Here is a 25,736-nt window from a genome sequence, read left to right on the forward strand (position 1 = left end):
TTTTTTTTTTCTTTTCCCTCCTTCTTTCTTTATTTTTTTTTCCTGCCAGATCTTTAAATGCATCTTTCTCTTTTTTTTTTTTTTTTTTTTTTTTTTTTTTTTTTTTTTTTCATGAAGAACACATTGTGGTTTTGCTTATAAGCTGAGTGGTCTTTATTCTTTTACAAGGATATGTTGTGAATATTTAATGGTGGACAGGGCATCTGTTCAAGGACTTTCCATGCCAACAAAGCAGCATTGCAAAATAGCAGCTTTATCTTTTCATTTCCTTCCTCAGTGGTAGTTTTATTTTTTGTTTGTTTTGTTTTCAAATAGAAAATGTAAAATAGAATGTAACCCTCCTCATCTTGGTTCTGAACCATTGGCACCTTGATGTGTTGGTTGCCTTGAACTCTCTTTGTATGATGGCTTGGCCCCTTCATGAAAAAAGGAGTTCAAGCTCCTGGCAGGAGGCAGTTTGCTTGGTGGCTGGTCCTTAAGGGTGCTGCCACCTTGGGAAACCTGCTTAAAGCTCCTGCTCCATCCAAAATCCTCTAGGTTTATATTAGGGATCTGGCTGAATACAGCAACCCTCCATAAACCTGATCACACAGGTGTGTAGAGTAGGGGATGGGGGCATAGGGCAGTGGTATTTATCCCTCACTTACAGAGGGAGCTCCAGATATATGGAGGACAGCCTGGGAAAAAGAGGAAAAAGCACAAATAAAAGCTTTCAGCTTAACTCTGTGGGATTACAACTGCTGGCACTGGCGTTTCCCAGAGATTGTAGAGTTATTTCCGAGCCCACCTGTTTAGAAAATCATTTGAGGTAGATAAGGACACTGACTTATTGCTGGGAAAAGGCTTCTGGTTAGGAGATATTTACCTGGGCTAATCTGTCTTAGGCTGGCTCTAAAAACAACAGCAGTGTTTTTACAGAGTTATCAGGTAGTCGGGATTTCCTTTGGCGTGCCAGTGATATTTTTTCTTCCTTCCCAAAAGCTGCTCACCTAGGGAAGGCTGGGGTTTGCCTTCCTGCCTTTTCACAGCTGTCTGATAAAGATGTTGGCTTAACTGAAAAGCTGGGTTTCAAGGCTGTGAATTTTAGCTCTAAGGCAGTTGCAGTCAGATGATGCATTTCCTCAGTTCCTTTGGTGTTGCTTGGCTGTAGTGTTTCATAGTTTTGGCTGTGTGCTGCATTTCAAGGAGAATTTCGCTAATCTTTTGGATGCAATTTTTTTTTTAATTTCCCTGTCCTTGGTTAGTTTTCATCTGTGAAAGAAAAACAGTAAATAACAATAATAAAGAAAAATGGCAGAGGATGAAAAAGGGCATCACCCAGGTCACTTTCGCAAAAATAGTCTTGGTCCTAGAGTAAAAAATTCCTTCTTAAGTGTATCAAACAAAGTTAATGTGTATGTGCGAGCTGTATGTGTGTGTGTATGTGAGTGTTTCTGTGTGCACATACATACAGGCACCAAAGGAATGTTTAACATGGGAAAAGCTCCACTCAATTACCCCGGTATGGTGTGGGAGTGTCTGCATAGGCTCAACTTGAACTGAAAACCAGTAGGAGCCAGAGTAAACTCCAAACACTGGGGTCTATCAGAGTGTCTCCAAAAGGAAATAGCAGAAGCACCATTGCTTGGACTAGCTAAAGCGCAACTGGAAAAGGCAGTGGGTAATAATATATGGTATGGAAGGAATAATATTGTAGCAGCCAGGAGATGGATTAGATGAGTTAAAAGGTTTTTCCATTTTCTGACTTCTGTAATATCCTGTGCAAGGGATGATCTGAACTTTTTTTCCTTAATGAGTGCTCACATTATGAGTAATTTGATGGGGCCACCAGAGAAGTATTGGCAGCGCATCCTAAGCCATACCATGTCTCTCCATCAGCCTTGGAAAGGATATTTATGTTAGTGAGTGCCAAAACTTGTTCACAGACAACTCTTGCAAGAAAATTATTTACAAAAGGGCAAATGGGAAAAAAGGAGAAGCTTTTTTTTTCCCCCAGCATAACTTCTTCATTAAAAAGGGTCGCTGTTGCCAGTACCTCTTTTCCCTCCTTGTAAACCCCCACAAAGGAAATGTCATGTCTCCTCCCCTCCTCTGCCTGCAAACCACCCCAACCGCTGTTTAATCAGGTTAGCTGTGAACACACATTCAGATTTTGAAATTTCTGGGGTATTGGCTCTCTCTTTTACACCCTGCACTTGCCTTAGGAGAGTCAGGTTCTGCCTCCTTTCCTCACCTTTTATTTTTTGGCAAGGTTTCCAAAGCAGCCTGCAAACCCTTTTGTAGGGGCAGCAATAGGCAGTGTCTCAGAGCCCATCTCATAGGGATGGGCTGGTGCTAAAGCCTAAAGCAGCAGCTTATTGGCCTTGCTGTAGGGGTGCAGGCGAGTCAAAGCAATGCAGCATCTAGTCACACTGCATATTTTGATGCATTTTTGACTTTAGAAGACCAAGCTCATCTGTTGATTTTGTGTACTTAGTTTGCAGTTCAGTAAGTCTGGCAGCACCAGGATTTATTAAAAGTAATGTTACGAGAAAGGCCTTACCACAGGGATATTAAACTATTACAATAAGTTGAGGAAATATTTTCTTTTGAAGGAGGAAAAAGCGGGCTTTGTCTGCAGCATGACCGTGTCATATGGACTGTGTTTTCTTGCTGTGCTGAAAAAGCAACGAGGAGCTTGAAATGCTGAAGCCAGCTCACAGTTCAGTAGTATTATCAGGCTGACTCACTACTCTCAGCCAAGGAAAAGACTGTGCAAACTTTGCACAGGCTTTTTTTCCTCCCAGCCTCAGAGATGCATTTCTAATAAAACAACTTCCTTCTCAGTGTTTTAGTATTTCCTCCAATGTGCAAGCCAATCCCACGGGATAAACAGGATTGAGTTTGCAGCTTCCGAGTTGAATTTTTTTCTTCTCCCCCCTCCCTACCAGGTCACCTCAACTTGGCAACTTTTTACAGCCTTGCCTGAATATAAAGCAGGTCACAGGGATGGTCTATAAACCTATTCAGGCAGCCTGCAAAATAGGCAAGGGGGCTCCACGCGTTCTTTTTATCGCTCCCTCTCAACATGCCGGTGGTCGGTGAAGAAAGGAGGTTGCAATCTTATGACTTTATGGATAGTGATCCAACCATTTTTTGGCTACATTTTGAGTGCAGAAACCCCCATTATTCTTTAGGAGGCCAGAATGTGTGAGGATCTAGGACTCGACTGCTATAAATTCAGGCTCTGTTCTTAGACTACACCATGCACTGCTTTTGTAATGCAAATGGAAGGCACAAAGTGTCCCTTTGATAATGTGCAGTCAGGAGACAAAAAAAGCATTCACTGCAACAGTAAAACTAATTCATAAAGCTGAGAGACAATAGGAAAGCATTATGGATATTAAAAAAAAATAGTAATTTCTCGTAGATCAACTTGATCATTAATGTAAACAGTTCAAATGCAAAAAAAAAGGAGGTTGGGGAAGGGGAGAGACCCGAATGGCTGTGCTGCCACCTTAGCTAACCCTGGACAAGTTTAAGTAAAGCAAGAATTTAGAGTTCAGCATAAAGTCAATGTACAGTTTGTCACTGGAGGGCTGATCCTTGGGCTTTATTCTGGATACTGAGTTAGGCTGGGTTTCTCTTCAGAAACAAGAAAATCAGAGCGTTGGGATTTTTTTTTTTTTTTATTTTGATGTTAGAAAACAGTCAATAAACACTCCTGGGGCATAAATTTTAAGGGGGTGATTTCTCTTCATCACCTCCCAGAGTTTAGCTCAAGGTCGCTCACCTTGGTGCAGTGCACTGGGCTCCGGAGGAGGCAGAGGGCTGGAGGAAGGGGATGAAAGGGCTCCGAAATGGCTCTCCCGGCACGGCTCGGCCAAGCCACGGCTCTGCCACGATCAGGGCAGCGCTGGATGGCGGCCACAGGCTCCTCCTAGCAGGACATGCCGCCTTTCTCTCAGGATTGCTGCTGCCTCGCTGCTCTAGCAGAGCTGCTTGGCAGCCGTGGTGCTGAGCCGGTTCGGTGCCGTGAGGAATTAGTAATCTGAGGGGTGAGAGGGGCAGGATTATTTTCCCATTTTCCCGGCCACCATTATGATGCCCTGCTGTCGCAGAGGAGGAGGGGAGGGAGTGCTGTCGATGCCGGGTTACAGATAAGATAAAGTCTGTCGCTGTCCTGGCATCCTGCATTTGGTGCCTGGGGTAGAAAATTTGAGGAGTACGTTTGGACAAGGTGTAACATTAAGAGACAACCTTGGATACTTTCCATCTGTACCTAATGGAGACTTTACCCACCATCTGTAGTCAAAGGTGATTAAAAACAAAATCTTATTGTTTCTTTTGCTAAAAATGCTTTCAAGCTGCATTAAAAAATGGGCTTTTACTAAGGTACTGCTCGCTAAATACCATTCATAAAACAGTGATGAGAAAATATGATGGAAAGTTAAATTTTTCTCTCTGTCACTTTGATTTCTTTGTTACTGCTAAAATGACTGCTCTGACTCATATTTTGCATAGTTATTTTTACCTTTTCAAATGTTCCTTAACTGTTCATATTACCCTGGGCAAATCCCCCAGGGATAATTTTCATTTGCATGCAGACTTTGATGGTGTTATTAAGCAATCACTTTCTGTACTAAGTCATTATTAAAAGTAATACCACAGAGCCTCAAAAACACATTAATGGTGCCAAACAATCCACATTTCAGTGCTAGATTTATGGAAAGGGAAAAGCACAAGGTCTCATATCATACAGTGGATGCTGCTCTGTAGCTCTGTAGCAGCAGCAGGCTTGATCAGAAAATATCACAGCCAAATTCAGAGCCCTTATCTGTTGTCAGCCTTATTTCTTTAAATGCCCTTTTTTGGTTTTGGTTTGTTTGTTTTTTTGGTTCTTTTTTTTTTTTTTTTTTGTTTTGTTTTTTTTTTTGGTTTTTTTTTTTTTTTTTAACCTGCCTGCTTTCTACTTCTTTTTCCCCTTGGACTTACCCTTTTCCTCTGGCCTTGGCAGGAAAGCCTGTCTGCAGTCTTCCAGTATACACAAGCTGGGCTGGTTCTGGGAAGGAGGGTCAGCCTTCCCCTCTGTAATCACTGTTTTATGGCTTTCACTGGAGGTGTTAATGCAGATCAAATGGAAAACAGTCCAGCATGAGCGTTACAGCTTCTCATGCTGCCCTGCATACGGTCCCAATCGTTAATTCTTATTATAATAAGACCTAAAGGTAATTCTGTTTGCTCTCCTAATGCATTGCAGCTCTCCCGGTGGTCCAGTGTCTCTTTTCTCCAATTCCCATCTTGATCAATTGTTTGCAAATAATTAAGCTTTTAAGAGATAATGGTAGGAGCTAATGTACACAACAAAGTAAAGGTCTCAAGTCACTGTTTATTGAACAGTTTGCCTTGATATCCCAAAGTGATCCAGAGTAATAGGTGGACTTGTCAGCTGGAGTCGCTGCAGTGGTTTTAGTAATTCTTCCTTATATATTTAGTAAAATTATGGAATATCTCAAGTTGGACAGGACCCATAAGGACCAAATCCAACTTTATCCTCTTCACATGACTACCTTAAACTTAACCATTTGACTAAGATATATTTTATATATATTCATGCAAATATAATATTATCTATACACACAATAGATATATATCCATATCTATGTGCATTTGTCTATATTCCTTCAAACAGCCATTATTAGAAAGTTTTCAGAAGACAGTAGTCATTCTTGTGTGAGTGGGGTAAAGACCAACAGCAACAGTTTTGATTGAATTTCCTATTCCTTCATAAAATGGCAGTTCTCAGGGTTTCCCTCTGTCTCTGTTGCAATGTGATGTCTGCCTTTGCCTGTAGCACAGGCCTTCCAAGCCCTGTGGGTGGGAATGCAACAAGCTTTGAATGTTTTTATAGCAACCTAGCCTGTGGCATGCTGATTCTTTGTCAAGTCATTTCTATTATTTTATTTTATTTTTAGTCTACAAAGGAGCAGCTCGTATGAAAGCTTATATAATAATGTTGCTTAGTGTTTAAGATTACTTTAAACCACACCGAATCATAGTTAAAAAGCCTGCTGTATTGTGACCCTTTAGCTAAGAGGGATTAGCTGTGTGAAATCCCAGGCTGTCATGTGATTATGGCAATTACAGATTTATCATGAAATTAAAAGTTTGTGCTGTACGAGGGTATGCAAAAAAAAATCAGATTACCTTAGACATACCACAATTTGAGGAATTTGTAGTTTGGGACTTTTAAAGTAATTATTTTTATAGTGACAATATTATTTTTATGGCTAATTTTATCCAGTCTTGTCTATTAAAAAAAAAAAATGTCCAGAACAATTGAAAATTGCTTAATGGAGACAGACTTCTCAATTCCAATAGCTAGAGGCTGTCTAGTAATTATTGCTTGCTACATGAAATTAGACACAGTTTGTTCAATTACTTAAAATTAGATCACATGTAAGGTGGCAAAGCAAAATAAGAAAAAAAAAAAAAAGAATAATTCTGTCCTCGCTTGATAGCAAAGTAATGAAATGAGAAGTAAGCTGTAAAGAAAATGTTACAAATCATCTTTGTAGGGTTTGGAGTTTTTTCATTGAAGGGAAGAAAAATGTTGTGTTCAGATAGATGGACATGAGTATGACTGTTGTGGATGAATGTGTGTAGAAGACAGATGGTAAAATACATGCTGCATTTTTGCATGTGTAAAATGCAAATTGCCCATAAAAAGAAGACACTTCTTTCCCTCTGTTTTTTACTTTACAATTCTGGAGCTGTTTCATGGACACACAGAAAATACAAGGGATGATCTACAGGTGTGCACGTCATCTGTGAGCTTCCTGCCAAGAGAACAGTACTTTTAAAATAATTGAAAATTCCTCAACATTTTTGAGTGAAAAAAGATAAAAAGTCTCTTTTGGGGCTGATGGCCATGGTGGTGGGCTTTGAAATTGATATATTGAGTTAAGAGAAGTTGCTGAAATTCCAAGAAAAATTCCTCTGTGGTAATGTGAAGTGATACTTGCATGTAACATAGCCATGAGAAGTCAGACTATGCTGTTTAAAAAAATATGTAAAATCTGCCAAATAGCTATAATACCAGTAAGATTGTGGGATTTTATGAGGTTTTAAATTCTTAAGCTTTGCAAAGTTTCAGTTTCATGTAATATTACACTGAAGAATATATCCAGAGAATAAGGGAATTTTTTGGGGAAAAAATGGATGAATGTGTAACAGTAAATACTTTGTGACTATCAGCTGCTAAATAGTGTTGGGATAGGACTAACCAGTTACATCAAATGACCTTTATTGAAATGCTACTAAGCACCTTGCAGCAGTCCAGGTCTGAATTAGATATGTACTGAGACCTGGGCATCCAGGTTAGGAGCTGAACCAGTTCCTTGAAACAGGGCTTCTCCTTGAAACTGTTACATTTGCAGTATTTGGCCATTCTCTTTTGTGGCAGTGACAGTTTTGCATAGATGGGAAGGACAGAAATGATATTTCTACATTTCAGACTTAGTTGTGGTTTTTGCTGTTGATTTATTAAGCAATCTGTATTCATGCAGAAGCGAATTTTCTGAGAAAGCAAATCAAGTTCTCACAAGAAACTTATGATTGAATTATAACATTATCTTCAATTAAAGGAGTATTTATTTTCTGTCTCTTAGGATTAGCTCAGCACAGCTATGCTAATGTCAGGCAAAAATGTGCTGATTGTTGACCTTGCATTGGCCTGTGTTCAAAACACAGGCATTTGTTTATGTTCAGGATGCTGATCTTATTTGCAAATTATTTTGGGACACTGGCAAGTTTTGCCTTCACTATCTCAGAAAACATCAGTGTGTTTTAGTTTTACAGAGAAGCTCTTTATCACATTCTTTGTTGTTCAGTTGAAAACAGAGAAAAGAGAAAAAAATAGATTATTTGACTCTAATCGGTCATTTGAGACAAGTACAAAAATTTTTCAGCTAATGCAACAAATATCCTTCTCAAGTATCAAGGTACTGTCAGTATCCTAAGCAATTGTTTCTCCACTTCACTAATCTTTATAATTAGCTTGTCTTTTACTGCCATTAATTAAGTGATGTAGTAGCCCATTAATAATTATAAAAGAGTGACACACCTCAGCATTTTCACCTTTCAATAATAGATGTCACGCTTCTGTTTTGGTTTGGTTTGTATTTTTTTTAATTTAAAATAAAAGGTAGGCAAAAAAAAGCACATTGTTTTAAATGTTTGTATTTATTTTGGTGTCTTATAGCACCCTTACCCTTCAGAAGAGCAGAAAAAGCAGTTGGCACAAGACACAGGGCTCACTATACTTCAAGTGAACAATTGGTAAGTAATTTTTCCTTAGTGTTTCTATCTGGCTATTCCTTTGGGGACACATCTTGCCCTTGTTGTTTCCCTCCCCAGAAGTTTATTGATGCAAAAGGGATATAACCACGTGAGTGGTTTCAGGTGTAGAGGGTATGAGGTTTGCTACTGTATTTTATTTTCCCATCATTTGGGTAGATCTCAGTGTATTCATATCTGATACCAGTCCTTTTTCTGGCTGAGTTTATCTGTTCTTCAATAGGAAGGCATATCCATTTTCAGGACGTTGGTCTTGGAAGAGGTTGAGATGTCAGGGGCAAAACAGGGACAATTGGTCCCATTTCTGCTGAGCATATTGTTATTTGGGGTTGCTGTCATGATTTTTATAGTGTAGTTAGAGAGGTTTTTCATTTTGACTGACACCCTTGAATCTCTTTATCAGTTTGTTTTCAAAAGCCAGTTTATTCATAAACTTTGAGGACAATCTGGTTCTTTGCTGCCGAAGTACAGTGTGGAGCAACTTTATTTATTTGTTCCAGCTAAGGGTTGGTGGAGCCCTGCTCTGTTATAGTAGTGATTCATTTGAAGGAAGTCGGGATCTGTGCTTGTTCTGCAGTGGATTTTGGGTTGCTAACTGCTCAGGGTGTGGTGAAAGCAACCAGTGAAAATTACCCGAGATCATGCGGCAGCAAACCTCTTTTAAAAAAAGTTTGATTTATTACCCTTTGATACTGCATCAAAATGTGGGTTCCTCCCACTATCCCAGAACAAGTGTCATACTTGAAGTGTACTGCAATCTAATACCTTGTAAAACTAAGTGTATCTAATTAATTGTCCTAATATATTTAGATTAGTGTTTATGATGGGAAACCTTATCCTCTTTGAAGTAATACCCAGAAAATGGTCAAGGCGAACAGCAAGCCTGCTGGGGAAAAGCGAGGGAGGAATGTCAGTTTGCAGACAAAAGTTGGTTGGGTTTTTTTTTTTCCTGTTCAGTAAGTGTCAGAGATTAATATTACTGAAGCTCTGATTACATGGCCTAATCCATTTTAGTGAATAAATTTGGTCTTGATGTCCATTGCACCTACATTAACAAACGCTCCTCTCTTAGAGAGCGTAGGAGCCTATGGGAGAGATTTCAGATATATTAAACCCCATTACAGAAAATGTAATTTCTGTCAATATAATCCCATGTATTCTTCAATTTAGTACTTTAGAGATAACAAGCTACTTACAATATATTTGCCTTTGGAGGATTAATTTACAAAGTGCACTATCTGGGAGACGCAGGCGGGCTCACATAAGCATAGCTTGTAAGGGTTATCAATTTCTGTGACCCCACAGCAGCCCTGGGAGATCAATTTTTTGAAGCCCTTTAAGATGCTGAATAAAGGAAAATACCAAATACTTAGTGTATATGAAGTGTGTTTCAAACATACTTAATTTAAAATGGAGGAATAAAAGGCATAAAACATAAAATTTACATGTTACAAGGTAGTGCAACCCACAGTATTTTGGCTCAGCCAGAAGAAATTAGTGTTTACTTCAACTTTACATTTTCCAGCCTCTATCCAGGTGTTACCCTAGTTTGTAGAGTTGTCCTTCAGTTTCAGTCTCAGTGGGTGCTTTGGGCCACTGAGAATCTGTGGGTACTCATCAGGGTCTTGTTTAATGATGGGATGGAGAACAGGTGTGCTGCTCCTGCAGGGTCTGGGAGTACAGGATTCAACATGGACAAATGTGTCAGTTTGGGATGGCCCATCAAAAGAAATCTTTCAAGATGATGAACATAGGAAGGATTCAACTAAAGGTGGTGGAATTTCTCCAGAGTGACCTTCAGTAGGTTTTCTTTCAGTTTTTTTTCAGGGTGTTTTTCAGTACCAGTCTCTCTTCAAATATGAGGACTTTTTACTTTGGCTTTGTGTCAGGTGTGTTCTTATAAGTTCCTTATGTGCAAAGAAAAAAAAAAAAGAGGTCAAAATACAACTCTTGTGGATGTAGGGCAGACTTCCTCTACTTGAGCTATTTCTGTAATGCTGCTGTGGTGCTACAATTGTATAAATTATTGAGACAATTCTCCTTCTCTCTCCTGAGGCACAACAATTTAACGCTATAGAGGCAGTGGGGCTTTCTTAAATCACAGGTGGTGGGCAGAAATGCCAAAATATGGCAGTGCAGCCCCTGCTTTTTGTAATGGATGCAAAGGAACAAGGAGACTGTGAAGCTGTTGCTGAGTGTGCAGGTTGCATGGGGAATACCCAGCCATGAGGTGACCAGAGAGCTACTCATCCCCTCTCAGATTCTGGGGGCTACGGAGCAACCTTCTCAAACATTTTCCTGGATCCTTTTTCTTCTAAAGCCATGTGCACAAGAAACTCTTCCTACCTAAACGTTTTGCTGCAGGGAAGAGCTAACATATAATTTCTGGTTAGTTTTGCCCTTCTTAGGCAGGCTCATAAGTCATCCAGCCAGAACTCACAAAAAAAATTTGCCTTCTTCCTTAGATTCTTCCAAACTTGTTAACACACATGTACATTTTTGTATTAATGATGAGTCATTGTAAATCACTGTTGCAGAGATTAAATAGAATGCTGAAGGGCAGGCTGGGTGCAGATCAGTCATAAATTATTGGCAGCAACACAGCATGTGGGAATACATGAAATGTGCATGAAAAACATAAACTCATGTCTGGTAGCATGGTCGTTAGCCCGGACTGAGAATGCTGGATTTTCTGGCTGGAATTAGAAGTTTGCCACAGACCAGTCAGTGAAGAGAGCATTTGTTTTCTGGAGACTGAAAGCATTTAAACAATTTTTTGTCATATTTTGAATGCCTTTTCAGTATGTGCTGGTTGCATGCTTCAGTTTTGTGCCATAATGAAAAGAAATGTTGACTTTCACATATGGACTGCCCTGGTGCTGGGGCTTCCCAGGCTGATGCACATAACCCCTGTTGATGTGGAGGAGTCACAGGAATGGGGTGATGATGTGAGATGTGCCAGAAAATATATCCATGAAAGGGCACATGTCTTTAAAAATACCACAGTACTTTTACCATGACCCTTTTTATTGGGTTATTTTATTTTTTAAGCAATTAAATAATCCACACAGAGGATTTTTCCCTTTTTTTCCCCCACATGACAACTTTACTTGTGAATCACCAGCGTTGCCTTCTAGGACCATCTTTTTGCCTCAGTCAGATGTTTCTGTTGTGGGAAGAGGGAGCCCTTACCCTGCTGCAAAATAAAAATAAATCTGTGGAAGGTAGGAAGATAGCAGAGTTCAAATGCCAGTAGTCGAAATGAATCATTTAGGTCTCTATCATATCTGTTGTTTAACCCCACAGCAGTTTAGCGTTCCAAGCACAGTAACATGAGCAAGAAGGGGCACTTGTATGATGCCTGTATGGACATGATGCAGACCTGAACAGGTACAGGTTAATTAGGTGCTTTTCCCAGGTGATAAAAACAATGAATTGAAATATCCAGCTGTGATCCAGTCACTTCTTAGCTCAGCTGAGAGTCAGTCAGGCTATATTGAACAATCTATGTGGTTTTCTTGTTTACTACATCCCAGCTGAATCCCTTCCCATTAAGAGCTAATGGTAAATAATTACTGGTGGTAGTCTATGAAGAAGAGAGAGCAATTCTAATCAAGGGCTGCATTAGATGTCAGATGCTTGTTTATGTTTTAGAAAAGTCTTGGTGCACACAGATAAGATGTTTGTATACTTGTAGAATAATGTGCCTATATAACCTCCCTATATGTGCATGTCTTAATGTGATTGTGTCTCTAAATAGTACTGCATCCAACTGCATTAAAATGATAAAAAAAAAAATTGAAATTCAAATCCTTAAAGGTCCAGCCTTTATTAGGTGTTTCCATTCTGCTTTTTCCAAGTACCCTTGTGCTATCTAGGGCACAGCCCAGACAATGCTGGAGCAGCTAGTCAATATTTTATCTTGCCCTCATTCTTCCGTGCTTCATTTGTTGAGCTGTATTCAAACCGTGCTTGAAGATGGAATTAATAATTACTGCTGGGCTTTCCTGTGGCACTCACTTACTGCTGTAATACCCAAGTCTTTCCCTGACCTCCATGTGCCTATACATGCATACAAGGTTGTGGGTCTGCATGGTATTTTTACAGTTACCCTGCAAAGAGAAAGAAAAATGTTGTCCTGGTTCACAGGGGAAGAAATGAGGCTCATAGAAGTCCAGGTCACAAGTTTTGGGCTGGTCTGGGACTGTGAGGTGACTCAGAATTATAGCAATTTGTTCTCATTTAGGGTCTGACAATCATTGAAACTTCATGTTTCATGGAAACTCCAAGTTTTGAGTGCCTTGGTGTCTTACATTACCAGCGCCCACTGTTGTGTATGGAGAAGTGAGAAATCAGTAATTTACAGTGAAAGTTTTGTGTTCAATGATTTACTCAGTAGCTCTCAATCAGTCCAAGGAAGCAGCAGAGCTGAACCCTCTTCTCTGGTGCAGTATTTGGCTGTATGAACCAGGACTGGCTTGCCTTTTCTTCCTGCCTGAGTCATTCAACTTTGTCAAAGATTATTACCTGTAGAGATAGATTTTTTTTTTTTTTATAATGCCCTGGCCTGTTCTTATAACAGACATAATTGTCATTGGGATCCTTGAGGCTTTAAGCCCTATCAAAAGTGGTAACATGAGCTGGTAACTGAACTGTGATGAAATACATTAAAGCCTAGGGTGCAAGCAACTCTAGTAATATGGTGTCCTAACTCTTGAGTTCTTGATTTTGTATTCTTGGCTTCTGTAAATGTCATTTTTGTATACAATTTCCTAGACTTGCAAAAAACCTCAGAACAAGCCCCAACCAAATATATCAGAAAAAAGTATCAAATAATGTGATCAAAAAATTTTCCCTAATGTTATTCTTGGAGTCAGATGAAGTGGATTTTACTGAAACCCTGTAAGAATGACATTTCAAAAAGGCTCCAGGACCAGCCCAAAGATGAGTGTGGAAAATTAGAGATGGACTTGGGATAGAAAGAGCTGACCACCTTACTTTATGTAGCACAGCCAGCTCCGAGCATAGAAACAGAAATAATTTATTACTCTTTTAGTCCCCTCACAGCAGTAAATTTCCTTCTGCCTCCATTTCTTTGCTTCTGGGTAAGACTAGTGGTAGAGCTTTGCTGCAGCAGTTGCATGGGGCAAGGTAGGAAATGCTTTGCCATGGCATGGGCAGGCAGAGTGGTGTGGTGGGGACAGGAGGATTCTGCACTTCTCACGGGGAAGAGCTCCCCAGAACCCCGCCATGAATGGAGAACACCACTGGGAAGGGTGTCCTTTCCATCTGCTCGTCCTGGCTTGCAGATGGTGGGGTTAGGGATGGAGCAGATGGGGGAATGCAGATTGGGAGGTGCAGATGGAGAGGTGCATATGGGGAAGATGCAGAAAGCCCCTGCCTGCCCCTCCACAGAGGGGCAGGGGAAAGAGGAATGGCCTCACAACTCTCTGCCTTTTGGGAAACAGTCCCAGGCCCCTCTTTTCCCTCTGTGGTTTTCATATCATGGCATGCCAAGGATTTGGTGCATCTGAAGCACACCCAAACACCCCCAAATCCAACTGATACTGTTGTCTGGTGTTTCCCATGTGTTTAGCCCCATTCCAGACCCCTGGAGGGGACAGAACAGCTCCTTCCTGGAGCTGGGCATTTAGCATCGACATCATCTTTGCTCAGTTCCTTCACTGAGGGTGATATTCACCCTGAGCAAAAGGCCAGCACATGACCAGTGCACCACTTTAGTCCCACTTAAGCACTATTTTTAGGGTGTAAGTGGGGGAGGAGGCCAGCAGGGAGGGAGCATAGCAAAAGCAGGTGCTGGTCCTATATGCCGGGTTAGATTTTCACCCCTGTTGCCCACCAAATTGTAGACTACAATAAACAGTTTGCCAAGCACATCGCATGCAGGGATTTTTAGTCCTTGGAGAATAAAATATCTACTTATTTTCAGATGTGTCTATTACTGCTTTTGTTGCAGTAAACAGATTAAATGAGAAAAGGTCAAGATGCAATTTCAATCTGTGTAAGAACATAACAAATACTTTTCTCAGTAATCAGATATAGTAAATACAAGTACTTATTTACTTGTAAATGTTAAAACATTCACAAATTATCCTCTCAACTTCAGCAATATGAACTTAACCATCAGATTTTGGAGAAAATTTACTTTTCTCCTCTATGTTATTCTAGAATATGTATATAGTTGTTATTTAAACACTGTTTTGTTAATGGGAATGCATGCAAAAGCAGGAAAAAATAGGAATAAGAAAGAGTATATATTTTGGGTTTGACAAATAAATATTGTTTTATATTCTAGAGAATAAGACAGTAGGTGTTTGCAGAATGAAAATCATCCCCCTCCAAGAAAACCCCCTCAAAACACCAAGAAAACTATTTGTAAAAGTATCTTGCTGGGTGAATTGTTACATCATTTGAGCAGTTCAGAATGTGTGAGGTAAATTAGCTGTTCTAAATGTACCATGTGCTGGATTTTTCAAGCAGATTTTTGCATTTATGTTTTCACTAAGTCTTAGCTAATTGTTGTGCCTTTCACCTTGAATGCCAATTGTAATAATAATATTACATCTGTAGTCTATTTCTCTGTTCTTAAATTACAGCAATCAGGAATACTCACTAGGTAAAATCCTGTATAGTTACTCATAAGAAAATATTGAAATCAGATGAAAAAATAGTGTTTAGCTTGCATATTGCCTTAGACAGCCCTGGAGAGCTGCCAGGCAGTCAAGGTATTATTAGAAAAGCTGAGCAAATAGCTTACAGGGGGAAGAGCTGTGAATGTAAAGCCATCAGGTACTGTTGGATCACTGGATTTTAGGCTGGAATTTCCTTTTTTAGTTCAGTAAAGCCATTTTAAAGTACAGCACAGTGGTTCAAATGTGTGGGGTTTGGGTTTGGTGAGTCAATTTAAGAAGCAGTGGTAGAGTTTTGCCATAGGTGTTTTCCAAAGGTGCTCAGAGGAGGTGAGTAAAGAGTTTTCTTGGGGAAATGCTCCCCTTGGCCTCCAGGACTTCAGGTGGAGGAGAAGAGGGAGACCTAAGAGATGGAGACCTGGGTTTCTTGTTCAGTCCAGATGTGTCGGTTTGACAGCCCCTGGATTCAGACTGGGGAAAAAACAGCAAAGGAAACACCATTTATTTCAAAAGAAAATGTGAAATCATTTGGCCCAAGCTAACAGTGATGAGCTAATTAGTGACACCCGGGGCACTGAGCAAAATAAACCTCAAAAGCTGGTATTATTTTAGTCACGTAGATACTTTTTTGAGAGGAAGTAACATTGGTTCCCACTGCAAAGCATCAGACAGTGCAAATGGAGTTTACCTGCCAATAGTCCTGACTAGCAAAAGGTTAATATGCAACCAAGAAAAAACCTCTTTTCTCTCTTCTGGGGTGGTCTCATACTCAACAAACTTTTTTTTAGTTGGTGCATTAATGTGCTGTAACAAATGTGATGTCAGGTGCCAGAGAAATAAGATGGAGCAGCACCCGTGCAAACATTTTCCTCTTGCTCTTTTCTCCTCTCCTGCTCTAGCTTTGCTCTTCAGGATCAGGGTAGGGATTGGAATGCTTTGCTTCCTTATATTTAAAAATACTGAGATTCAAGTGTGTACCATCTCAAAACAAGAGTTTGGCTTTATAAAAGCACCCATTCAGGACACTATTGTGTTGCCGAAATGCTGCATTGGAAGTAAGGGGAGTGCTTTGCACTGTCTTTCTAAATACAGTTCTCGGGTCTTGGTTTCTTTTTAGTGCAAGGAATATCCTTGTTATATGTATTTTAAAAAATTACATGCCCTCAATATATGAAAAAAAAGAAAGACAGAAGGGGAGAGTAATGGCTTGTCGTTGCTTTGCAAGTCAGGCTTTGGTCTATTTTTGTCATAGCTATCTGAAGAGTGTTTACATATAGTTTGCCTTTCTGGCATTTTGTGCTTGCACAGACCTGATCTCCACCTATTTTGTGTCAACAGTTGCTGAGATTGGTGTAGAGTGATTAACCATCACAAACTGAAACAGCAGCATGTGGAGAAAGGTGCCCTCAGAGACCCTCTCGCACTTAAATCAGAGCTTGCTCCAGGCTGCACCTGTGTGAAACAAACTGCCTGGTTGAAAGCTCAGCCTGAAATAGTAAAAATGGGGCAAATGTTGCCTTTTTCTTGGTTAAATCAATTTTCTGTTATCGAAAATGAGACACCGCCAGAGGGGCAGCGTGAGGATGTGCTTTTGAGGGTGTGTGTTTTGCCCTGCCTACCCTGGAATGATTTTGGTGTAAGTGATGCATGGTTGGCTACACCAGCCTTCTACACCAGGATTCTACCTTTTCTTTGACTTTTTAAAAATAAAAGAAATAGCAGGAGATGCTGAAAAAACATTGCTTTCACAGTTGTTCAATGAAATCTAGGTCATGTAACAGTTTCATGGATTATTTTGTTCCCCTTGCCCAGGCACTGTAGTCCTTGTGTCTTTTTTGGCTAGGGATACAGCTCAATACCAACAGCTGCTTTGGAATTCAGATTTATTCCAGAGATGTCTGACTTCCCACCTGGCTTATAAAGGTGGTTTGTACCATCTGGGGGCTGATCCCTAAGCTTTGTCTGTCCCCTGTCTCACAAATTCTTTCAATCTTCAACATTCCTCTGACTTCTCTGTGTGTGTTTTGTTGGTGTTGTTTTCAGAGGGTGTCTTTTCTTCTGCCCTGAATATAATGCTGTCAGTAGTAGGATTAGAAGCAAAATGAATCACTTCACTTAATGGGAAATTATGTTTAGATAAAGTAGATTACAAAGTAGGCTATTAGTAGTGGTTAGAAAACAATGTTTTGAAGTGGGATGTCTTGGGGCACAGAGAGTTTGTTCAGAAGTATGGGGTTGTTTTTCAGGTTGGCTGTGACTCAGAGCTGTATTTTTTGTGGTTTCTGGGGAGAGAAAAAAAGGAAAAAAGAATTCAAACCAGTTTTTCAGGTGCCCACATCACACAAAATACATCAATGTGCCTGTATTTGTTGTCTTGATTGTGGTGGGGAAGACACAACCACAGGAATAAAGCTTCCCTCAACACCCCAAACCAGTGTCTTGGGGTACAGACCAGAATGATGTCAAAGCTTATTTCACGTGCAAAACACTGGTCCCATATATTTTCTCTTAAGGGGTCCTGAGAGTGTTTTCTCCCAAAGACTCTTGTCAAGAGTTTGGGTTTGGCCACCCTGGGCTTTGCTTCTCCTTTTCCTGCAGGCTGCAGGAGCTGGTGTGGGGTGACTGGGTGTGGAGTTACTCCATACTCCTTCATTGCCTTTTGGGGATGAGGAGGATGAAGGAATTAATCCAGGAGCATAGACAGGTCCTTTCTCACACCCTTCAGTGAGTGGGAACATGTTTAAACCAGCAGCCAGATGTGGGAGCAGCCTCTCTTCTTTTGCTCAGGCTGGAGGACAAGGCACAGCTTCTAACTCCCATGCTGTATGTGGGGTGGACAGGGAGGGAACAGGGAAAAGCTGTTTGGACAAAGCTCACCATCTGATGTATGGAAAAACCTTGAACCTCAAGGAGGACCCCCTGTGTTTAGAACACTTGTATGGCATGAGAAAACTCAGAGATCATGCAGGCACTTCTCAAAACTCTACATTCCACTAAAACAGAGGTTATGCTGAATAGACAGAGGACATTAAACTGCTGAAATAGGGAGAAATGTTCTCAAAGAAATAGCCAGTATTTTACTATCAGCTCTCACCCATTCCCAGCTAAATCCGTGCCATCAAATGGGGCCTGGTTTGCTGATTTGATGTGATCTGCTGAAGAAAAGCTGCTGGGTTGCACTGCTGGTGTGCACCAGATCAGGACCGAAGTTGCAGAGTCCAGAGGAGCTCTCCTGAAGGATCAGATGGGAAGTTGATGTTCAGACCCTTCTTGGAGCTGTGCAAAAACGCAGAGCTGGGAGATGTGCATCTCAGCCTTGACTGCTCTCAGAGCTCTCAGAGAGCCTGCACACCCTCTGTTACAAGTGTTTCTGTGGGAGTCAGAATTTTGTCTGCCAGCATGTTGTCTACCCAACTACTCTGTGAGGGCCAGTGCTGAGTTAGAGCAGCCTTAGTGCCACTCTACTACATGAATCCTTGCCATATTCCTTAAAGGCTAATTGTGGCACATGGAGATCAGCAAAGTACAGCTGCACTGGGATTTAGGAGCAGGGAAGAGACGGGAGGTCAGCTCTGCTGGCGCTTTGCCATGTAAAGATTTCCCCTTACATCATCTGGCTGCTGAGGGCGAGTTTACATCTGCTTTGCACCCCGAGGGAATTGTGGTGTCAGGGAATGAGGTTGCTGAGAGTTCTCCCCAGTGCAGCCAAGACCTGCAACACTGTTCTGACTCCCTGGCATCGTCGGGGAGATGCCTGGATACTGGATCTGGATTTTCACTGGAAATGTTCCACATTGGCTAAGCTTTTTTAGGAGGAGGAGGAGAAGGAGAGCATACCAGCAAGGCTAACAGCAGCTCACCTGTGATGTAGAAGAGCACAGGAGATGGGCAGAGCAGGAAGACATATCTCCAGGAATCCCTTCCCCAGGCACAATTGCTCTTCACTCCTCCCCAGCAAGTCCCTTCCATAATTTTCATTCAGAACTAGCCAAATAAATAGAAATAGGCCTCAGCTCCATCCTGCTGGAGAACAGGCAAAATTTTGCAAACCAGAATTGTTTGCTGCCCAGCTGTCTCCTAGGAAGACTTCTCAAGAAGCTCTGCAGAGAGATGGAGCTAAGGGAACTTTTGGGCCAAGGGAGAAGCAGGGCCTGGAGCTTGTGTCCCACCTCAATAGAAAGCCACCAAACATCCCTTCTGCGTCCAGAGGACAGGCCACCCCCAGGGTCACTGCTGCCTCAAGGCAATCACCATGTCTGTGTTTTGTCCCACGGCGCTGGGGAGGGGCTTTAAATCGAAAGGGAGTGGGGTTACTTTAGAAATGAGGGAGAAATTCTTCCCTGTGAGGGTGGTGAGGCACTGGAACAGTTGCCAAGCTCCCCTGCTGAAGGGCTTGGGACAAGGGGAGGTGGCCAAAGGTGGAGCTGTTGCGTGCTGGGCCAGCTAAAATGTAGGGCATAGCCAGCTCTCTTACAAGGAGCACATACCTGATCTCATCTCTCTGCTTTCTATTTTTGCCCTCGATATGCTCCCTGCATTAGCAGGCATGGTTTGGATAGAGATTTGATAGCACTCTCCTGTTTGAGAGCAACTTTTCTGAATGCACAACATGAATCCATTGGTGGGGTCACATAGTAATGCTTGAAGTCAGAAGCTATTTTAAAAAGTAAATTGCAGAACCACACATGGCTTTCATTAGTGCTTTACATCAAATTTGTCAGCTAATTAGTGGTTTTTCATCACTAGTTTTTGCATAGTATTTTATTTAATTCACTCCCCAGTATTGTCTTGCGAATCCCCTCAGCCCTATATACAGTCCCTGACACTGGTGCTGTGCCAGCAGAGGAGGGAGGAAGAGGAGAGCTTGCAGGAGACCTCTCTGATGCTCCTGATGGATGGGCTCTCTGTCTTTGGAGTATATTCCAATATTACGTGTCTGGAGTGGGCGGTGAGCAGCCCTTGTACTCTCTTCCCTCCCTACTTCCATTTAGTGTTATAAATGATGTATTGCAGTCCTGAACTGTCTTTGGTGAGGAGGAGGAGGAGAAACCAAGAAAAGTTGCCAAACATGATTTCATAAGGTTTGACTTTAAATTGAACAAAGTTTTTTGAGTGTCTTGGATTTTTTTTTTCTTTACAAATAAAGGGAGTACAGAGAGCATGGATTGCTAATGACTGCTAGTTACGGGTCATTAAGCTCACTAACTGACTTCAGGATCAGAACTTTCTAATAACGGCAGTAAGCACTCTTTTAACATTTATTTCTCATTTTAGGGATGGGGAGATGTGATTACCATTTGAAAGTCTGCAGTTATTTTTTCTGTTCATAATTACAGCGGCAGCTTGCTATTTTGAAGGCTGTTTTTAAAACATTTAAAAGTATTCGGTGAAATAATTTCTGTGTTGGTATGGGGTTTTTTCTTTTCTTTAACTGACTCTTTTAAAAATCTCTGGAAAACAAACACAGAGAAAAAAATGAAAATATGTTAAAATAAGGAATAAAGCAGTTACTGAAGTGTAATAATCTTGGTTTATAGCATGCTTTCCATTTAAATTGGTTTTATTAGAGATAAACCTGTTAAGCGTTGAGGAATTAAGTGCTGAATAGAGAATGTTGTTTTGCTGCTGTATAAATAAATGAAGGATCCCACTATGCAGAAAAGAGTGAAACTGGTTTTACAAGTGAATTATTTGCCAGTTTGAAGTGCTATGTTTACTTTGGCATCTGTTATAAAAATGATGATTTGTTTGTTGTCAAGAGAGATACTGGTTTTCTTCAGAGGGGCATGAGAGATTTTAGCGCTGGGATTTGTAGGTAATGTGGGCTTTCTCATTCTTCTTACGCCTGGTTTGCTAGAAGGAGCTCAAGGAGAAAATGAGGCAGAGAGATTTTCAGGAATTTCTTGGCTCTACCAGTGAAACACAGACTTCTGGCATGCAGCGCTTTGGGACAATATTGAGAGGGAGCAGCCTGTGACTCCAAGTAGCAGAAGTCAGTAATGGTGTGAAACTCTCCTCATTTTGGAGGGCTGGGGACGGAGAAAAATTCAATAGACCGCGAAGTCTCAGCATCTCTTTTCAGACAGCTGGTCCTGGAAAATTTCATTCAAAGACTGCAAATTGGAAGTCCCCACAATCACTCTGTCGATTCTTGAGCAAAGGTGACTTTGGAAATTCGTGACAGCAGAGGAAGGTCTTGTTTTATTCACTCAACAGAAGTGAAATACAAGGGGAAGGGAGAAAGAACAGATCTGTGTGGAAAATGTCACTTGGGCTGTAACCTGAGCCTTAGTGAGCTGTGCCTTTCGGAGGGTTTGGTGACCCTCTGAAAATCCTTGCTCTCTGGCTGCTATTATTGTAGCCAATTTCCAACTAAAATAAGTCTTTTGTCATCACTAGCCATGCAGCTTCTTGCTGAGAAGAAACAAAACTTGTGCGTGGCAGCGAGGGCGGCCAAGCTGAAGGTCAGAGTGCAGAGGCAGATTGCTGCATCCCCGGGGCTGGGGCTGGAGCGCACCCGTGGGACCAGCCATGCTCCAACCAGGGACTGTGCCCGTGACCTCTGCAGACAGACCCCAGGCGAGGAGCCTAAGAGAAAACATCCTAGTAAAATGCAAATGGGAGAAAATAGGGTTTCTTCCTCCCCTTTAGGGTTATGCAGGTGGAATTGCTGGGTTTTTCTTACTTTTTGGGACATGGCAGGAAGTGCAATCCCATGTGTCTGAAAAGAACAAGGAAAAGTTAACTTGAGAAAATTAAGAAATACTTCAAACTTCTGTGTTTGCCCAACTGTTCAAATGTTTTCTCCATGCCAGATCCTTCCCTTTACAAAACAAAACAAAGCAACAAAAGAAAAAATCCTCTAAAAAAGAAAAAGGAGGAAGGAAAAAAAAAAAGGCAGCCCAAGGCATCACTTAGCTGAGTGCAGCTTGTACACTGAGGGATATTATTATGTTGTTGTTGCCACTATTGATCCAACCCTTTTGAGGCAAAAAACTCAAACCAAAAAATCCCCTTCCTCATCAGAGCAAAGAGACCCCGACACAGACCACTGATGTGGGGAAAAATACTTCATGCCTTTGAGCCTGATTGGCTCTTTACTCACATGAGTAAGGCTATACATCTCCATTAAGTTTTACGCTAAATTGTATTTTAATAATACTCCATCTCAGTAGTAGTTAGTGTGCAAATACCTTTTTTAGGTCCTGATTTCTCTGAAGTTTTAAAGATTAGAGTGATTTAGAGTTTCTTTCTCTTAAGATAGGTGAATGTGAACATTTGGCAAAAGGGGGAGGGAGATTATTCCTGTTAGCTTTTCTGTTCCGTTGTTTTTGCTGATGTTCAAATCAGCCTGGCACTTTGGAAATTCAAAGAGTGGTCAAAAGATCCTGGCTGTTCTCTCAAAGAAAAAAACTGAGAGTATGAAGAAATTAACCACATGCCCGTATATTTCTGCAGCAACGGCTAATTTGCAGTTTTGCTTGCAAGAAGTTCTCAAATGTGTTTTATAAACATCACAGCCTGTATTGTGCTCTCTCAAGGCAAGATACATTAATTGTTTTAATCTGATAGGTTCTTAGAAATTCTAGGTTTGGGATGCAGGAAGAAACTTGAAAGTGAATACTTCTATTTTTTTTTCTTTTTTTTTTTTAAATGCTCAGTGGTTTGGAGTCTACTATAATGCAAAGTAAAGCGTTGTGTTACAAAGGCAGGGAGGATGGGACAGAAGGTTAAAGGGCATCCTGGAAACAAACAGCTGGACCAGTTTATTTAAACAGATACAAGGATGGGGAGCTGACCTCCGTTTGACTTCTAGTGGGAGGAGCAAGAATGTCATTTTATTACTTTGCCCAGAAGGAAAATGTTCTTGTGTCTGAATTCCCCCCAAAGACATCCAAACACTGAGCTGTTTGGCAGAATTGCTACTTATAGAAAGTACTTACATGAATGCGTAGGAAGAAGATAACTGTTAAGTACCTGTGTGTAAAATATTCTTAAAGCAGATATCCCAAACCATAGCATGGGGCAAACAGGTGAGATTATATTTTGCCATATTTTACGTCTTGTGGGTCATTATTGGTAAACTCTAGATATATAGTTTATTCTAGGATATTAGTATATGAACAATACTATATATAGTGCAGTTTATTATTTTGAGGCACCCCTCCATCTTAAAAGTGCTTGTAGTTTGGAGGAGAAGGAAGAAAACGTCGTGAAGTTGAGGTTGTACGTGCCTAATGTTGCTCAGCATTTATTTGGGGTAAAAGTTATTTCAGTGACCAGTCACTCTCACAGCTACCTCTCTCCTCCTGCCACACTACCAGGTCCTAGCAGTGGGGCAAGAGAAGGATGGAGAAAACACAGCAAGACCCTTGCCAGACTCACAGAAAGAAATGGCTGAGGCACTAGGGTTTTGTGGTGTTGTTTTACTTCGAAGAGTTACTGTGAAAATTGCTTTCTGCAAATGCAGATTACAGATATTAAACAATTTTCTAATTGGTCATGGAGCTAAGGCAGCTAATGGGGGAAAAAAAGCAGGTTTTTTTTAATTGCTTTTTTCACATGGTGTTTGTGCTACACCTGTGCTTATAATGAGAAAGGAAAATTAGTCTAACCTTCTGCTCACATGATTCTAATTTTCATGGTTTGTACAAGATAATGATAAACTGATTTGCAACACTGTTTGCTGGAGTCGAGAGGGGGTGTTTATTGGAAATGTGTAGAAAAAATTGATCCAATACTGTTGCTGACAAAACATGACCTAGTTCAGGTGTAAGGTTTCCAGACTGGCTCCTGGGTTTGCTGCCTTTGAGCCTGTTTCAGCAAGACAGGTTTGATAAAGACTCAACATCTTGATTATTTTTTGCAGGAGTTTGGGTAATGGGTGTCAGTGGGGAATGGGAGATAGGAGGAGTCTGAAGTCACTGTGCTGCTCTTTGATGAGGGCAAAAGAAACAGCATGGGGCAGTGGTTTGCTATTCTTCTCTCCTCTAGTGAAGGCAAATGGGTGGGCAGAGCTGATTCCCATGGAAAGATCCTGGTGGCTTTATCTCTGTGGTAGGAGAGCTCCTGCTAAGCCACCCCAAGCAAAGGCAATGAAAACAAGCATCAACTATTCCCTTGTGGACTTTCCTATTCCATTTTACAAGTGTGCTATGATTTAGCCCACACTCACACTTCTTCCTTTACTAGTAAATATTGTGGCATACATTTTTATTATTCTTTTTCTCTCTCACAAAGAGCACAAAGTCTGGTTATGTAGCTTTGCCATGACTAAGTCTCAATGTAGATTTTTTCCAAATGGATTTTAAGTAAACTTTCTGCTGAATGAAACCTCAAGAGAGATTCTTCAAGTGGTCTTCATTCAGACAGGTTCCCAGACAGGTTCCCAGCCTTTTGATTTCAGCACCCTGAGGAGACCAGGGTACTTGTGATCTATCCCTTTCTTCTGTTTTGCTCCAAATTATTTTGAATATTTCCAAATAAGCATTGCAGGACTAACTGAGTCAAAGAGCTACAAAAACACAAAGAGTGGGCTGCAGATAGCTATTTTTAAAAATGACTCTACCTCCTTTTTTTTTTTGTTATTTCCAAAGATCTTCTTTTCATTGTTCGGGGGGGTGGAATTTTCAGTAGTCCAGTAATTACAGTTTAACAAGATGTTTGCTGTAAATGGTCAGGCCTAGCTGGAGAAAACAGGATTATAAATTCAATTACTGTAAAGCTATGACCTCGCCTTGACCCCCTCAGACTTTGCATAAAGAGAGGGAGGGGGGAAAAAGCCCACCAAGAAATGGCTAGGAGGAATGCATGGCTCTGAAGTCCCCAGCAGTGTGACTTAGTGGTGATAAAAGTCCAGACGTTCCCTCATTTGATGGGGTTCTGCCATCACAGTTCATTATCTTAATAGTGGGCATTAAAAGGGAATTAGGTTTGCAAGAGGTAGGGACAGGTTTTGATAAAGAAAAAAATTGGAAAAAGAAGTCAGAGGACATAAGGCAGAAATGACACTAATGAGGGGGGAGGTAGCAGATGCCCTCATGAGCATCTCGCTGGCTTCACACATTTTTGTTTTTTTGGTGCCCCATTCTGTATTGAGAAGAACGTTGCTGGCATTGTTTCCTGAAAACTCAGCTAATTCCCCCATGAAAAGATGAAATGGAAGTGTCCAACTGTGGTAAAAAGCAGGCAAACATAAATCAGCTTGGAAACCCCAAGGTTGTGCTCTCAAAGGTCATCCGGGTTAGAGGTTTAGCAGTATTTGCATCCCCATGCAGCCTGATGGAGAGCACCACAGTAAGGCAAGAGGGCTTGGGGATGGGTGGAAGACATCCCTTCCCTAACCATTTGCTTTCCTCTTTTTTCTTGCAGGTTTATTAATGCTAGAAGAAGAATAGTTCAGCCCATGATAGACCAGTCCAATCGAGCAGGCAAGTCCCCAGCAGTAACTGTATTCAAGCCACACAGGCAAAAACCATCCTCTAGCCATTCACCAGGAGGTCCAGTACCTGGTAAATAAGTGAGCATTGAATGCTGGGAGTGACTGACAATTAAAATGCAAGCAACTTTCTTTAATTATGACTAACAATTTTGGAAAAGAAAGACATTGAAAATTCAGAAAGGAAAAGTAAAATATTCTGTTCCGTGACCAGACTTTCTGAACACGATCCAAATTATTCTTATTATTTTTTTAGTCATTGTTTGGAGTTTTCCTTCCCAGCTCTTTCTGCTCCTGTGACCACTCCCTGG

The 25,736-nt window shown here is 41.0% G+C and overlaps 1 protein-coding gene across 3 annotated transcripts in view; it reads left to right on the top strand.

Annotated features, from left to right (window-relative positions):
• The window catches only part of MEIS1 (Meis homeobox 1), a 106,824-nt gene that overhangs the window by 75,743 nt on the left and 5,345 nt on the right, over positions 1 to 25,736 (top strand). For all 3 annotated transcript variants that reach the window (XM_058019503.1, XM_058019504.1, XM_058019502.1), the window contains exons 9-10: positions 8,243 to 8,319; positions 25,359 to 25,421. In XM_058019503.1, coding sequence (XP_057875486.1) covers positions 8,243 to 8,319; positions 25,359 to 25,421 — 140 coding nt within the window. The remainder of the gene's footprint in view (positions 1 to 8,242; positions 8,320 to 25,358; positions 25,422 to 25,736) is intronic.

The sequence above is a fragment of the Melospiza georgiana genome, chromosome 3, assembly GCF_028018845.1.
Source record: "Melospiza georgiana isolate bMelGeo1 chromosome 3, bMelGeo1.pri, whole genome shotgun sequence".
NCBI classification, from domain to species: domain Eukaryota; kingdom Metazoa; phylum Chordata; class Aves; order Passeriformes; family Passerellidae; genus Melospiza; species Melospiza georgiana.